Here is a 17,010-nt window from a genome sequence, read left to right on the forward strand (position 1 = left end):
ATAATAGCTTCTGTAGCCTTTTATAATTTATAAGGCTTACATGAATTATCTTGGATTTAACAGTTGATGAAGGGAGGGGACTAGCTCTTATAACCCTAAGTTACTGTTACAACAAAATTAGTCAAAACAAATGCAAAAAACAAATGTAAATGCATTTTAATGCAAATGTATTTGGTTAACATTACACCCAATGTTCTAAAATACATTCACTGATTTTTCAAAAGATACCTGGAAATTAAAAAAATATATATATACAAGTAAAGTATTTGAAGAAATAAGGCATCTCACAAGATGACAGTACTACCTACTATAGTCTGTTAGTATGCCCAATTCTTGGCTGAGCCTTCTGTTTATGATTGTAGGAAGGCAGCTGGGCAGAGAGCAGTTCTGCCTCCCCCTCCTTCTTTCCCTTCCCTCTTCCCATACTTTGCACCCCCGTCGGTCTGACTGTTGGATATTGGAATTGCTGTCCTGAGAGGTCCCCCAGAGCTTCTGCTGATGTTAGCTGAGGGGCTTACTCAGCAGATTGATGAGGGGATGGCCTTCCACATGGCAGGGGGTTTGCAAATATTGATTATCATGCAGCCAAACAACAGAAGTCACTTAAGGGTAGATGTTTTTGCTAATTTTATGGTTATTATACATTTTTCTCACAAATGCCTCTGTGTTAATATTTGTGCTCTGATTAATCCAGAGACTGGTTAATTAGTCCCTAGATAATCCCAAATTGACTGAATTATAAGATTCAAGAGCATATTAAACTTCCCCATTGCATAATGCATGCAGGCAGCACTGGGAATTCAGAACCTTTGTAATCCCTTGTACACCTGACTGTGGAAGTTCCCATGTACTCTCTCTCTCAAAAGGAAATAAAACATTAAAAAAAATTTTTTTAATTCCATAGATTTTTTTTTAAATTTTTAATGCTTATTTATTTTTGAGACAGAGATGGAGCACGAGTGGGGGAGGGACAGAGAGAGAGAGGGAGACACAGAATCCTAAGCAGGCTCCAGGCTCTGAGCTGTCAGCACAGAGCCTGACGCGGGGCTCGAACTCACGAACCGTGAGATCATGACCTGAGCCGAAGTCGGACACCCAACCGCCTGAGCCACCCAGGCGCCCCTAATTCCATAGATTTTGATAATTCATAAGTTAGGTGTGATAAAAAGTTAAGTGTTAAAACCACTCCTCTGAGGATCATAAATACATTTTAATAAAATATTTTTTGATGCTGCTAAATAGGCATTATTTACCATTACAATTTATACAGTACTTAAAATAATCATATTTTATCAGAAATATTTTTAGGTTGTGCCTTTTGTACGACTAATTTGGATGGGTTAACGTCTGTCTCATCTTGTTATCTAATTTAGAAAGTTTTTAATGACAGACTGAGATTCATCCTGGAAGAACTGAAGAACCACAGAAGAAAAATACCAAAACCAAGTAGGAAAACAATGATTCACTGGTTTATAAAAGATGAGATCCAAATGGGATTTACCAAATAAATAAATGAATGGCAGTATCTCCAAGAAGACAAAATTTACATGTTTGAAACGTGAAATATTAACATAATCAGATAAGATGGCAAAAAGATACGGAATCAATTGGATTTCATGTGGGTTTTTTTTAATGTTTATTTATTTTTGAGAGAGAGAGAGAGTGTGTGCACACCTGAGCTGGGGAGGGGCAGAGAGAAAGAGAAGGGGGTGGGATCTGAAGTGGGCTCTGTGCTGATAGCAGCAAGCCCAATGTGGGGCTTGAACTCATGAGCCCTGAGATCATGACCGGAGTCGAAGTTGGACTCTTAACCCACTGAGCCACCCAGGTGCCCTGTTATCAATTGGATTTCAGAGAAGAGAGACTTTTTTTTTAATTAGTATTTTTTTTAAATTTTATTTTTTATTTTTTAAAATTTACATCCAAATTAGTTAGCATATAGTGCAACAATGATTTCAGGAGTAGATTCCTTAGTGCCCCTTACCCATTTAGCCCATGCTCCCTCCCACAACCCCTCCAGCAACCCTCAGTTTGTTCTCCATATTTATGAGTCTCTTCTGTTTTGTCCTCCTCCCTTTTTTATATTATTTTTGTTTCCCTTCCCTTATGTTCATCTGTTTTGTCTCTTAAAGTGCTCATATGAGTGAAGTCATATGATTTTTGTCTTTCTCTGACTAAGTTCACTTAGCATAATACTCTCCAGTTCCATCCACGTAGTTGCAGATGGCAAGATTTTATTGTTTTTGATTGCCGAGTAATACTCCATTGTGTATATATACCACATCTTCTTTATCCATTCATCCATCGATGGACATTTGGGCTCTTTCCATACTTTGGCTATTGTTGTTAGTGCTGCTATAAACATGGGGGTGCATGTGTCCCTTCGAAACAGCACACCTGTATCCCGTGGATAAATGCCTAGTAGTGCAATTGCTGGGTCGTAGGGTAGTTCTATGTTTAGTTTTTTGAGGAACCTCCATACTGTTTTCCAGAGTGGCTGCACCAGCTTGCATTCCCACCAACAATGCAGAAGAGATCCTCTTTCTCCACATCCTTGCCAACATCTGTTGTTGCCTGAATTGTTAATGTTAGCCATTCTGACAGATGTAAGGTGGTATCTCCCTGTGGTTTTGATTTGTATTTCCCTGATGATGAGTGATGTGGAGCATTTTTTCATGTGTCGGTTGGCCATCTGGATGTCTTCTTTGGAGAAGTGTCTATTCATGTCTTTTGCCCATTTCTTCACTGGATTATTTGTTTTCTGGGGTGTTGAATTTGATAAGTTCTTTATAGATTTTGGATACTAACCCTTTATCTGATATGTAATTTGCAAATATCTTCTCCCATTCTGTCGTTTGCCTTTTAGTTTTGCTGATTGTTTCCTTCGCTGTGCAGAAGCTTTTTATTTTAATGAGGTCCCAGTAGTTCATTTTTGCTTTTGTTTCCCTTGCTTCTGGAGACATGTTGAGTAAGAAGTTGCTGTGGCCAAGATCAAAGAGGTTTTTGCCTGCTTTCTCCTTGAGGATTTTGATGACTTCCTGTCTTACATTGAGGTCTGTCATCCATTTTGAGTTTCTTTTTGTGTATGGTATAAGAAAGTGGTCCAGATTCATTCTTCTGCATGTTGCTGTCCAGTTTTCCTAGCACCACGTGCTGAAGAGGCTGTCTTTATTCCATTGGATATCTTTTCCTGCTTTGTCAAAGATTAGTTGGCCATACGTTTGTGGGTCCATTTCGGGGTTCTCTCTTCTGTTCCATTGATCTGAGTGTCTGTTCTTGTGCCAGTACCATACTGCCTTGATGGTTACAGCTTTGTAGTATAGCTTGAAGTCTGGGATTGTGATGCCTCCTGCTTTGGTTTTCTTTTTCAAGATTGCTTTGGCTAGTCAGGGTCTTTTCTGGTTCCATACAAATTTTAGGATTATTTGTTCTAGCTCTGTGAAGAATGCTGGTGTTATTTTGATAGGGATTGCATTGAATATGTAGATCGCTTTGGGTCGTATCGACATTTTAACAATATTTGTTCTTCCTATCCAGGAGCATGGAATCTTCTTCCAATTTTTTGTGTCTTCTTCAATTCTTTCACAAGCTTTCTGTAGCTTTCAGCGGATAGATTTTTCACCTCTTTGGTTAGATTTATTCCTAGGTCAGAGAAGAGAGACACTATAAGGAAAAGCTCCATGAAGGAAGTGAACACCAAGCTGGTCATAAGGAAATGAGTCAATGTGAGAAAGTAACTTCCAGTCTGTATTGTTTTTTATTGCTGTGGAACACATTACCACAAACTTAGTGGCTCAGAACAGCATACATTTATTATCTTGCCATTTCCATGGGGCAAGTTCCTGGACATGCTTGTCTGAATCCTCTGCTCAGGGTCTTAAAGGCTGAAATCAAGGTGCTTACTGGGCTGTACTCTTTTCTGGGGCTTAGGGACACCTTTTAGGTTCACATAGTTGTTGGTAGAATTAAGTTCATTGCAGCTGTAGGACTGAGATCCCTGTTTTCTTGCTGGCTGCCAGCCAGGGGTCTCACGTATTCCTCACCATGCTGCTCTCTTGCAACATGGCAGTGTCCTTCTTCAAGGCCAGCAGAAGAATCTCCCACTTCCTCCACTTGATTGGAAGTGGATGATTCACTTGATTATGTCAGGCCCACTAGGGGAAAAAAAACCTCCCTTTTGATTAACTTGAAGTCAACTGATTAAGAACCCTAATTATATCTGCAAAATCTCTTTATCTCTGTCATAACATAATCATGGGAGTGATAGCTTTACACTTTTGCCATGCTCCTATGGACCAAAAGCAAATTCCAGCTCCTGCCCACACCCAAAGACATTATATGAGGATGTGGGTCATTGGTGGTCGATCTAAGATCCTACCTATCACAGTGTCTTCTTTTGTAAATGATTCTTTCCATTGTTTTTGAACATGTTTTAAAAGTGAGGTTTTTTTCCTTTTTAAGCGATTTGAAAAATGGTCCTGGGGTGTCACATGCCAGGCTAAGAAAAATAACTTCTCTGAACTTGGAGCTTTCACTTACTTTTACTTGAGGGAGCAGCTGTACACATTTATTAAGGGAATGGAAAGGATCCTGGAGTGAGTTATAATTAGAGAAGCCCACATCATCATTTTGAAATACTGCAAGAGCTTCTGAACTGGTCTCTTACCTGCTGGTCTTTATTCCCTCACATCTGCCTCTACTTGCCAAGGTGATCTTTCGAAATCCACATCCAACCATGCCACTACTCTTCTTAAAATACTTGTGCTGGCTGTTAGATGGAACCCAGCTCTCCAGCCTCCTGGGAGGGGACTGCCATGCTGTTCAGCTTCATGTCCCAACACAAGCTTCACGTGCCTTTCATTCACACGGAACTGAGGCAGTGGCAGGAGGAGTTAAGAGGAGGGGGTGGATTTGAAAGACATTAAGTAGGTAGAATTACCTGCATGTGGGGAGGGTGAGGATGAGGCTGCTCCATCCATGGGAATAAGGAGTGCAGGTGCAGTAGCAGATGTAGGAGAGAAGAAGAGTTAGTTTGAGGTTGCCGTAGAGCCCCACCGTCACACACCAAGGACTTGTTGCAAGCTTTGCTATCTACTGGGTGCTGTGGAATCTATAAAAGAAGTGCCAGGCATGACCTCTACAGAGATGAAAATCCATGTGGCATTAGGAAATTGTGGAGTCACAAGAAAAGAGGGGCAAAGAAGGATTATCACCAGCGGTAGATTAGAGAGGTGGGATGGTAAAAATGTTAGTTAATAGCTGAATGCAATTTTCTGCATTCCGTGGAGTACCCAGTAAAAGCAATGGCAGATAAAACATTGCTTTTCATTGTTTCTGTGGCTTCAGTGTTTATACATGGGGGAAACATTATTAGGACCTCATCTGGGGATGCCTGAAGAAAATATCAGGAAGAGAGTTTTCTTTTTAAAAAAAAATTTTTTTTCAACGTTTATTTATTTTTGGGACAGAGAGAGACAGAGCATGAACGGGGGAGGGGCAGAGAGAGAGGGAGACACAGAATCGGAAACAGGCTCCAGGTCTGAGCCATCAGCCCAGAGCCTGATGCGGGGCTCGAACTCACGGACCACGAGATCGTGACCTGGCTGAAGTCGGACGCTTAACCGACTGCGCCACCCAGGCGCCCCAGGAAGAGAGTTTTCAAAGTTGTTCTGGTTATCTCAAATTAGCTTTGTCTTTTCAAGTGTCTTTGGTCACCTGGCCTTATACAATCTTGTTACGAATCTTGAAGTTCTTTTGTGCTTGTTTTGGACTGTATGGAAGTACTTACATTTTTCTTCTGCTTTCTATTTCTTCTGGAGAATGTTGGGCCAAAAATGTTTTTAAGCTGTCTGCCTTCCTAATGTGAGACGTGCTCTAGGAAGAATGTACAAAAATGGGATGCTGCTTTCCTTTTTAATGGAAGATGGATTCTAATCCCCACGTATCTTTTTTCCTGTGAAACTAAGTAGAATCCACCATGTCGATGCCCAGTTAATTTCCAGCTCATCTGGTCCTCGTGATTCTTCCCATGGTCGTTTAAATGCTGTCATTGCTTTAGACCTGCAGGCCAGTGTCAGAATGCTGTGGCAGCAGCCCATGGAGTTCACACGGCTGCTTGCTGTGTCTGGGTGTGACTTCCTACTGGTGCCAACACTGCCTCCTGTGAAGTGCGCCCCGCTGGCATGGCTCCTCACCGAGGGGTGCCTCTGCCAGTTGCGGTCGCCCTCAGTGCCTGTGAAACGCGTTCTCACTGAGCACACAAAGACACTTGTTGAAATTCATTTGTACCCCTTGATTAACTGCTCAAGTTCTAGCCCATGTCTCAAAGCCCCTTCACTTTGGGAACATACCTTCTGGTAGGGAATTGATAAAGCCCTAACAAATGGCCAATAGGTGGAAGGAGGCTCTTGTTCTGATGGGCCGTATCTTCCCTAATAAAGCCTGCAAACCTTCCACCTCTTTCAGGAACTTGGTTATCTCATAAACTGGGCACTAATGTATCAGGATTTCCCCTCCTCCTTTCTGGGAAGCAGAGTCCAAGCCCTTTCACTAGAGGTTAGTTGGAAGGCTAGCTAAAGTTGTGGGCACACTCTTTGAGTTTAGTTTTCTTGGGCCTGAAAGTGTGATGGAGGCAGGTGAAGAGCCTCTTAAGTAAGCTTTCATGAGTTTAGGTCTTCCCCTTAGGGACGGTCTTCTGTTCATGTTCTCTAAAAATGGTCATCTCTCACGGTGGGATCTGTCTTCCTCCTACAATGTCCCAAGTTCCTTGGAACTCTGGTGCATCCAGTCCTGACTTCTATGTTGGTCTAGGTGCTAATAAGTGATTCTGTGGTAACAGTCCCCCAACCCTACATACATACACACATACACATGTACACACCCCCCCCAAATCTCAGTAGCTTCACCCAGTGGAGGTTTATTTGTCACTTGCACAAAGTCTCCATCTTGTGGCTATAACATCTGAAACACATACTTTCTGTATTAGTTTCCTAGGACTCTCAAACAAAATACCACAAGCTAGGTGGATTTAAAAAAAACATTTTTGGTGTTTTGTGTTTGGTGTTTGGTGGTCTCACAGTTTTGGTGACTGGAAGTCCAAAATCAAGTTGTTAGCAGGGCCACGTTCTCCTGATGGCTCTAGAGGAGGACCCTTTCTTGCTTCTTTGTAGTTTCTGGTGGTTGCCAGCAATTCTCGGGGTTCCTTGGCTTGTAGTTGCACTACTTCAATCTCTGCCTCTACTTTCACATGGCCATCTTCCCTGTGTTTCCGTGCCTCAATTCCCTTCTTTTTATAAGAACACCAGTCCTTGGATTATGGCCCACCCTAATCAGTATGACTGATTAAGTTGATTACATCTGCAAAGGCCTTATTTCCAAATAAGGCCACTCTCACAGATATTGGATGTTAGGACTTCGACATATTTTATGGGAGGGACACAATTCAACCTGTAATGCTGTAGAGTTGTGGCTTAGGAAAAGAGAGATGGAAGACATCCTGTGGCTCTTAACAGTCTCATCTCAGAAGTAATAAAGGACAGTTTGTTCACAGTCCACTAGCCACAACATGACTCCAACATAACTGCAAGGGAAGATGGTAAATTCAGGGAAGCACATGGGTATTCAGTGAGAATTACTGGTCTCAGTCACATCCTTGACCAGCTCATTTCTTCTGGTCCCAGAAGTCTCCAGAGCACACATGAGGCTGCATGGTTTCTGTGAAATGTGAAATATCTGTCAAGGAACACCATATGACCCTGCAAAGCATATTGTAAGAATGGACTTTGAAAACTGCTTAAAGGAAAGAAACAGTTTTTATAATACGTAAAACTCTCCTATTTTTGTTTGGTTTTTTGGTTCATCTTAATCCAGAGAATACAAGATGGTGGTCAACAAGTTGGATCTAGTCCATAGATGGTGTGTGTGTGTGTGTGTGTGTGTGTGTGTGTGTGTGTGTGTGTGTGTAGTCTACACAATGTTCAAGAAATGTAAACAAAGATCTAGATATCTTTCCTTAAACAGTTGGAAGATATGACAACATCTGGGCCATGTGTCCACAGAAAACCAGTAATAAGGAAAACAGCTAAGTAAGACCTGTTCCTTTTAGCAGTCCCATCTCTGCAGTTCATTCTGATGCCCACCATTCCCTAGAGTATTGCCAACATTGAGGCTTAGTATCAGCTCTTATTTATCTTTGAGCTTTCACCATTGTTTTCATATAGTAGAGATTTTTTCCCCTTATATTTGGCTCTTTTTACCTATTTGATTTATCTGATTGGCCACTGCCAATCAGACATTTGTGTTTGTGACTTCCAATTTTAAATAAAACCTGAGTTTTCGTGTATCTTATCACATCCTGGTGCTTCTAAAGGATTAAGCAATACCCAGAAGCTTGAACTGTGCTTGAACTCATGACTCAGAGACTGATTCCCACTTTAGCCATCTGTAAAGGAAAAACTCCTCCCGTGTCTCCTTCACTGTCTCCACTACTATGGTAACCCAACACTTCTGACACCAATGTGTGGGTTTTCCACAGCAAGCAATTCTGAGACACTGGCTGAATCTCCTACCGTTCAACTCAATTCAATTCAATTGTGACACTATCTACCTGGAGAGAGCATCAGATCCCCCAGGTTATGGGCTCAGCCCACCAGACTGCCCTGTCAGAAACACTTCAGATGCCAATTAAAAGTCCAGGTTGTCACTTGTGCTGGCCAGTCACTGTAAATCAGAGAGGTTCCTACACCCTCTACCTCAGGTTTGATTAATGTACTACAGTGGCTCAGGAACTCAGGAAAAAGTTTACTTACTAGTTTGCTGTTTTTTTTGTTTTTTATCTTTTTTTATAAAAAAAAATATAATTTAGGAACAGCCAGATGGAAGACATGCATAAGGCAAGGAGCATGGAGCTTCCATGATCTTTCCCAGCATGTCACTTTCCCCAAATCTTCACATGTTCACCAACGTGGAAGTTCTCTGAGCCCCATAGTTCAGGGGTTTTTATGGAGGCTTCATTATGTAGGCATGGCTGATTAAATCATTGGCCTTTGGTGATTGAACTCAATCTGCAGACTTCTCCCCAGATGTTAGGAGGTGGGCCTGCAAGTTTCAGCCCTCTAATCACATGGTTAGTTCCCTTAGCAACCAGCCTCCATTCTTAGGTTACCTAAGGGTTTTCCAAATGTTACCTTAGTAACATAAATGCAGTTGTAAAGAGAGGGTCTTGTTATAAATAATAAGACAGCCATTTTACCTTTATGCTCCTGAAATATCTCAGGAACAAAGGACAAAAGACCAACTAGCATAACAGAAGATGCCCCTATGGCTCTTATGTAGAAAATCACAAGAGTTTCAGGAGCTATGTATAAGGAACAGTGGGTAGAGACCACTATATTCCTTACTATAAATCAAGAGTATTACACCATCTGTAATAGTTGTGATTTAAGGTGAATAGTTAACAAAAGCCTAGCCTAAGCACAGCCTAACCTGTGATGGGGATAAGTGTATAAATGTTTGCAATGAAATACTTGTAATTGGGATGGTTGCATAAACTTGAATATAATTAACATAATGCATATTGATTGAAGTAAATCCTTATTGATACAGCTTTTTGTGCCTTTTCTCCCCTTTATAGACCATTGGAACGATCCAGTGAAGATGTGGATATCATCTTTACAAGGCTGAAAGAAGTTAAGGCTTTTGAGAAATTTCATCCAAATCTTCTTCATCAGATTTGTTTATGTGGTTATTATGAGAATCTGGAAAAAGGAATTACATGTAAGAAATGCGACTTCAGTGGAGTATTTTCATGTATGGTTTGTGCTCATTTGCAGTTATCCTATGGGGCTAGATAACACATGGAGTATTTATGTGCCAAATATTTGAGCTTCAACCAAAGGTATTAGGCTGACATTTCCCTTTGCTTTGTTTATTCATTTGCCTGTAGGCATTTCCTTCACTTTATTCACAGCATGTAAATGGATCTTCCAGGGTAGCTTGGAAGATAGATCTAGAAGGATGTACTGATTCATATATTCAGCTAAATCCTTAGACACTCAAATATAAAAAGTAAAATGATCAGGTAACAGCTGTATTTAAAAAATATTTTTGGGGTGCCTGGGTAGCTCAGTGGGTTGGGCCTCTGACTTTGGCTCAGGTCATGATCTCATGATTCGTGGGTTTGCGCCCCGTGCCAGGCTCTGTGCTGACAGCTAAAAGCTGGGAGCCTGTTTCAGATTCTGTGTCTCCCTCTCTTTCTGCCCCTTCCCAGCTTGTGCTCTCTCTCTCAAAAATAACTATTTAAAAAAATTCTTTTTGAAAAAGTAAAAAAAAAATTTTATCATTAAAAAAGAATGCTTTTGGGGCGCCTGGGTGGCGCAGTCGGATAAGCGTCCGACTTCAGCCAGGTCACGATCTCGCGGTCCGTGAGTTCGAGCCCCACGTCAGGCTCTGGGCTGATGGCTCGGAGCCTGGAGCCTGTTTCCGATTCTGTGTCTCCCTCTCTTTCTGCCCCTCCCCCGTTCATGCTCTGTCTCTCTCTGTCCCAAAAATAAATAAACGTTGAAAAAAAAAATTAAAAAAAAAAAAAAAAAGAATGCTTTTCCATCTGTTGGGACACTTTTATGCTGCAGCCACAGAAAACCCCCATCCAACTATCATGAATATCAGTTATTCAAGAGGGAAAATTCAAGGAAGGAAAAATTAATTAGTCATATTCAAGAAGTCTTGAGATAGGAGGGCTTCAGAGTTAATTAAGTGACTCAAAGACATTACTAAGGTCATATGGCTCTCCCATTTTGTTTTTGTTTTTGTGTTTGTTTTTGTTTTGTATATGTTTTGCCATGCATCCTCAGGTGTTGGCTTTTGTTCTCAGACTTGACCCAAATGATTGACAGCTATAGCAGTTAGAGATATTACATGTATTGGGAGGGGAAATTCCCCCCTACCCTTCATGATTCTTTTGGCTGGTCCAGTAAATTGACACAAGACAGATTAACAGGAGAAAAAAAAATTAATTTCATGCATGCAGTGGTCTCACAGATATGGGACCTAAGAAGTAACCATAGCAATCTGTTTATATACCTTTTAGACAAAGAAGCACTAAGTTTGTAGAAAACCAATGACAAAGAAACTTAGACTTGGGTACTAATTAGTGAAGAAACTAAGCACAGTTTGTTTATAAAACCTTCTCAGCCCTGAATTCTCTATCTCTGGTGATAAGGATGTCTATCTCCTGGTGCAGGAAGGGTACCTTTCACATGGGAGACTTATTTCCTGCTTTCTGGGGGATGCAGTAGAGGGTCAGAATGTCCTTGCACGGACTGTTTCTCAATCAGCTTTAATTCAAAATAATCAATATGCCACTTTGGCCTTGAGCCCCATCACATGCCAATACAAAGATATCCTGTTGTGTCTATTTTCCTCTTGTGTCTATTTTCAGAAGTCCCCAGTAGACTTCCTGTTTGCTGGCCAGAATTGCATCATATGCCCACATCTAAACTGATCACTGTCAGAGATAATTGGATCACTGTGATTGGTTTGGACCAATCATGATTACTCCAGTGGAGCTAGGGAAGAAACCCTATGCTCAGAGCTCATAGTCCTGTAGAGGAAGGTGGAAACTTGTATAAAATCTGTGTTAACTTAGATAAGAGGAGGGGAGGTATCATTCTGAGTGGGAGACCAACAGGGTCTGTCAGATATTACTGTAGAAAATTTGGAAGACAAGCAAAATAAAAATCATGTACAATCCCCAAACCCAGAGATTGCTATTAACACTTTATGTGTTTCCTTCAAGATGTCTTCCCACGTGTATCCATGCAAACATAGTCATACTTCTATTTAAAAAGTCATCTATACATATTGTTTTCAAGCCAGTATATCTTTTTCTTATAGATATCGGAAACTTCATTCTTTTGGGGATGAGACTCTATTTTCTGTTTCTTAAAACCATTTTCAAAATGAATCCTCCATGATTAATTTGTAATGTAAAATTGATTGGCAAGTGAGAATGTCTTTGGGGGTCAAAAAGTTCATGACAGGGAAAACCCTAACTCTCAATAAAGTCACTTACAAAGACTGGGAATAGCAGAGTTGTTGGAGAGGGCAGCTATAAATCCCTTAATCTCTCCTCTTAAGCTTATTATTGCACTTGTGTGGGGTGCCATTGTTGTTCTTGTCTTTCTGAAGCATGTCTGGGAGAGTTTAGAGCAGCTTGTCATCATTATTATAATGGCTTCTAGAAGCTTGCTCTTACGCAGGGAGTACTAGCCTTGCCAGAACTCAGCTGTCCCACTGAGTTGTCATGTGATTCATTTAGTCACTTGACTTCTGACTCTAATTGCGAAACGAATTTTAAAATATCAGATCATTCAATCTAGTTATTTAGCCAGGATATTTAAAAGGATAGTTGGATTTGTTTGAGATTTTTGAACCTGTATTTCAGAATGATTTTCCAAAGTACTGGTCTTAACATGGTATAAGAACTAAGGTTCTATCTAAATATCTAAGTTTTCTTTCTAAGATTACAAAAGTAAAATAAAATTGGGTTCAGAAATTTCTGATGAGAGTTATTTCCAAAGAGTAGTTAACTCCTAATGCCTAAAAGCAATGAATTTATAAAGCAAATAAGAAAGTGGACAGTGATGGGGCGCCGGGGTGGCTCAGTAGGTTGAGCATCTGACTTTGGCTCAGGTCATGATCTCACAGCTCGTGAGTTTGAGACCCGCGTTGGGCTCCGTGTTGACAGCTCAGAGCCTGAAGCCTCCTTCCGATTCTGTGTCTCCCTCTCTCTCTGTCCTCCCCCTCTCGTGTTCTGTCTCTCTCACTCTCTCAAAAATAAATAAATGTTAAAAAAATTTAGAAAGTGGACAGTGACAATACTAGTTAAAAATTTTAAAGCAGATTTTATTTTTCTTACTCATTTATTGGTTAGCTTAAAAGGAGACATTCTATTAAAAACTACTTTTAATGCAAATAGATTTAGGAAATGGGGGTGATAGGATAGAATTTTGTTGAATCAAATAACCTTGTTAATATGTACCCCATCTAGAGTAATAATTTTCTAAGAATTGCAATACAATGAAATGTATTTAAGATAAATTACATAGAACATTAGTGAATTCTTAAATTCAAAGGATCTTCTAGCATTTAGGGTTATCATCCCTTATTACTTACTCTGTAAATATGAAAGAGTTCCCTTTAATAGAGTTCCACTTCATAGAATAAATAAGATATAGCTTTGTTGATAGATGAGGAAAAGAGAAATACGTCAAGCTTTTCTGAGAACAGATAGAGGAGGGGTGGTAAGCTTTGCTAGATCCAAGTCATGCTTATAATGACCAGTGGTCATATGGTAAAATCAGCTTATATTGGTATATTTACCTTACTGTTTCTCTTTCAGTATTTCGCCAGGGTGATATTGGAACAAACTGGTATGCTGTCCTGGCAGGGTCTTTGGATGTGAAAGTATCTGAGACCAGCAGTCACCAGGTAAGATACCTTATCTTTTTTTTTTTTTAAGTAGGATTTATTAGTATTATTTTTAAAGACACATTAGGTCTATATATTTTATGCCATCAAAATTACATTTTCAAACTTTCAAAATGGCCTCTCTCCCATAGGAAGGAGTTCAACAAGTGTTTGTTGAATTCTTTTATTAAGTTACTCAAGAAGCATATATATTGCATGTTTTCCATGGTTTGAGTATGGTGACAGGTATTGGAACATGAAGTGCAAGAACACATTGCCTGCCTTTCAGGAGCTTGCTATCTGTTGGGAAATGCAAACAATTCAATTGCACAGTTATATATTGATGTTGTGTAAGTTGAAATGTGAGCAAAGGGGACAGAGAATCAAGTCTTCCTGGGTGTCTCCTCCTTCCTCCTTCTGGTATCCTAACTTTTCTGTGTCCTAGATGTGATCCCTCATCAGCCCTGTAGGTGCCACAGCGATGCAGGAGAAATGTGCTTGATACAGTCTCCCTAAAAATCTTTCACAGTTGCTCTGCCTCATCTTCTCAAATGTGGAAGGGCTAATAATATATATGTATTTTCCTAAAGTGTGCTACTTGCTTACTTGATCTTCATTAGTGACCTTTGAGGAGCTTAGCATCCTAGGAGATAAAATTCATTTTCTCTTTTTTCCTCTCACAATATTTGTGAATATTTAAAATTGAACCCAGACTCTTCTTTCACATCTGCAATGACCCTTGTTCATCCTTATCCTTGGGGCCCAAATGTACAGAACTTCCCTGTTTGGAGTCAGGAACCTTGAATCTCAGAAGTCTAAAGGCCACCTTCAAGCCTCAGTATGAAAACAGCCCAAGTTTTCTACCTACATATTCAGGATTCATATAAAAACTGATGGAAGAGAATTGGCTAATTGTAAAATCAGAAAAAATTATCAAGAAAAATGTATAAATCAGCCAAGGGAATAAATAGCCTACAGCCAAGTATCATGTTTAAGACTCTGTCTCTAAGCCTTTTTCATATGTAACATACTCCAAATGGAGACACAGTTATGATGCATTATATCTGAGATTAAAAATTTTCAGGCATATGTGTGCATATTGGAGTTGGGGGCAGCCAACCATTTAAAAATGGAAAAGTATCCTAAAGATTGTTGATAAGGTGGGCATTTAGAGTTTGGAATATAGCTGCCGATGTTATTCCCACTGTTATGGATGGGCAGAGTCTCAGGCCAGTGCCCAAGTCCTGCTTAACCCATAGATACTTTTTCTGTGCATCACTACATAGAACTTTCCATTACAAACTGCGTGGGACCTGTGCCTGTCAGCCTTGTTGGTACTGTCCCTCTCCCCTTCTCTCACAGAGCCAGTTATCTCCTGGAGTTCAGATGCCAAGGTGAGAGGTGAGTTTTTTATTCTTGTAAGCTGCCTCACTTTCTCAATGAACTGAGAGAACAACTACATTTCTTGCGTATTTGCCATGTGCAGGGCAGTGTTCTAAGCACCTGATAGGTATTTATTTACTCCTTTAATCCTCACAACAACCCTACGGGGTAGGTCATATTACTGTTCTCGTTTAACAGATGAGGCAGTTGAGGCCCTGACTGGTTAAATAACTTGCCCCAAGTAACCTATATAGAAATTGGGGGAACCACACTTCAAACCCAAGAAGTCAGCACCTGAACATAGGCTCTTAGACACTGCTCTGTAATTTTGACTCAAAAGAACTGTGATGAGGGTTTCCTGGGTGGCTGAGTCAGTTAAGGGTCCAACTTTTGATCTCAGCTTGGTTGCAGATTTCAGGGTCGTGAGTTCAAGCCCCACATTGGCCTCTGCTCTAGGTGTAAAGCCTACTGAAAAAAATGTGGTGACTCATGCAAGTTCCCTCTTTCTGGTATGTGTCATCTTTTCAGATTCCCTATGTCTCTTATCTCTGCACACCTTCCACCTGCAGACTGCTGTCCTGGAGGGTATCCTCGGGCTCCTTGCCCAGGGCTGTTCCTGATGTTTACCTTAACCGGGTCTCACTTGTGTGGAGGTGTGGAGGGGACAGGGCCTGTAGAGAATGGTTCTCCTTGCTCCTCCAGGTGGTTGTGAATGAGTGCTGATGGAGAGAGGGGAAGAACTGGAAAGAGATGGTGAGGAAAGAGAGGAAAGGGGACAAAGATGAGAATTAAGGGGGAGAAAGGTGAGAAGGAAAGGAAAACAGAGAGGAAAGAGAAGAAGGAAAAAGGCAGAGCAGATGTACCTAAGGGATGATAAATAACATCAGCATGAATATACTGACACATCAAATGTTCAAAGCTGACATGAGATTTTGATGGTATTAAGATAGTATGGCCAGAAGTTCCTGGAATATTGCCCTGGACCAATTTTCTCATCATGGGGTTCTAGCAAGAATAGATGAGTAACACTTTGTTATTAACTGTGGGGTTTTAAAAATCTTAACAGACTTTTAACTTTAGCTGTGGTTTTGATCTCAGACCCAATTCCTAAGCTGGGCTTGGTCTTCTCTTAAGTTGTTAGGAGTTACTAGCTTTATACCAGATCTGGTTTACTGCCTCCTGTGTACTTCACCCCACACTGTCCAACCAGGGTTTTCTGGATTGATTTATATCACTAAGGTATATGGAAGAGAAAGCTCATTGATGTCTACATCCTTCACCTCTCCAAAGAGGAGTCTGAGAAACAGAGAGGGCCCAGCCTTCCAGCCAACTCAGACAGTCACCCGCAGGACATGGTTATAGCCACCTGGGAGAAAGAAGCTAAAGAGAATGAGCAAGATGGCTGAACCTCCTCCCATGGCAAGTTGCTTGACAGGGAGAAATAAAAAAGCCACTTGCACCTGTGCTAGCCTTGTAATGGGCCCTGAATCTCTGCCCTCCAGTAATATGACCAAATCAGGGTGATTAGTAAGCCAATCAGAGTAGTTCTCTCTATAAGTCAAAGTTCTCCAGAGAAATAGAACAAATAAAAGATAGACAGATAGATAGGAATTTATTTTAAGGAACTGGCTTATGTGACTGTGAGGGCTGGTAAGTTTGAAATCCATATGGCAAGCCAGCAGGCTGGCCATCAGGCAAAAGTTGATGCTGCAGTCATCAGTCTGAAAGCTGGAAACCCAGGCAGAATTCTTGTGTGGTAGTCTGGAAACAGAATTCTGTCCTCTTTGCGAGACCTCAAGAGAAACATGTTTGCTCTTAAGTCCTTCAATTGATTGGATGAAACCCACCTGCATTATGGAGGATAATTTGCTTCATTTAAAGGCTACTGATCATAAATGTTAAAGATGTCTAAAAGATATTTTCACAGCAAAATATAGACTAATGTTTGACTAAACAAACTGGTTGCCATATTCAAGTCAACACATAAAATTAACTATCAGCTGCCTCCGTTGGGAGTGAAATGGGGTTGGATAATGGGCCATGGGAGGAGAAGCAAGGAAAGACCTACAATTCCTACCCCTTGAGACCAGCAACAACTTTGCTAAGTGCCTTCACTGTGTTATACTTGCTAGGGATTCTGTGTGCATTAACTGACTTCAT

General features: G+C 40.7%; 1 protein-coding gene across 7 annotated transcripts in view; it reads left to right on the top strand.

The window, feature by feature from the left end:
• RAPGEF4 (Rap guanine nucleotide exchange factor 4) overlaps positions 1 to 17,010 on the top strand; it is a 288,036-nt gene that overhangs the window by 38,154 nt on the left and 232,872 nt on the right. For 6 of the 7 annotated variants that reach the window (XR_005790363.1, XM_040475406.1, XM_040475408.1 and 3 more), the window contains exons 2-3: positions 9,632 to 9,774; positions 13,400 to 13,488. Coding sequence is in view for 5 of the 7 variants with exons in the window: in XM_040475406.1 (XP_040331340.1) it covers positions 9,632 to 9,774; positions 13,400 to 13,488 (232 nt within the window). In the remaining 2 variants the exon portion in view is untranslated. Of the gene's footprint in view, positions 1 to 9,631; positions 9,775 to 13,399; positions 13,489 to 17,010 lie in introns of those variants that run through there. The other variant, XM_040475401.1, reaches the window with a different exon arrangement.

The sequence above is a fragment of the Herpailurus yagouaroundi genome, unplaced genomic scaffold (assembly GCF_014898765.1).
Source record: "Herpailurus yagouaroundi ecotype Mexico unplaced genomic scaffold, PumYag 140, whole genome shotgun sequence".
NCBI lineage: Eukaryota > Metazoa > Chordata > Mammalia > Carnivora > Felidae > Herpailurus > Herpailurus yagouaroundi.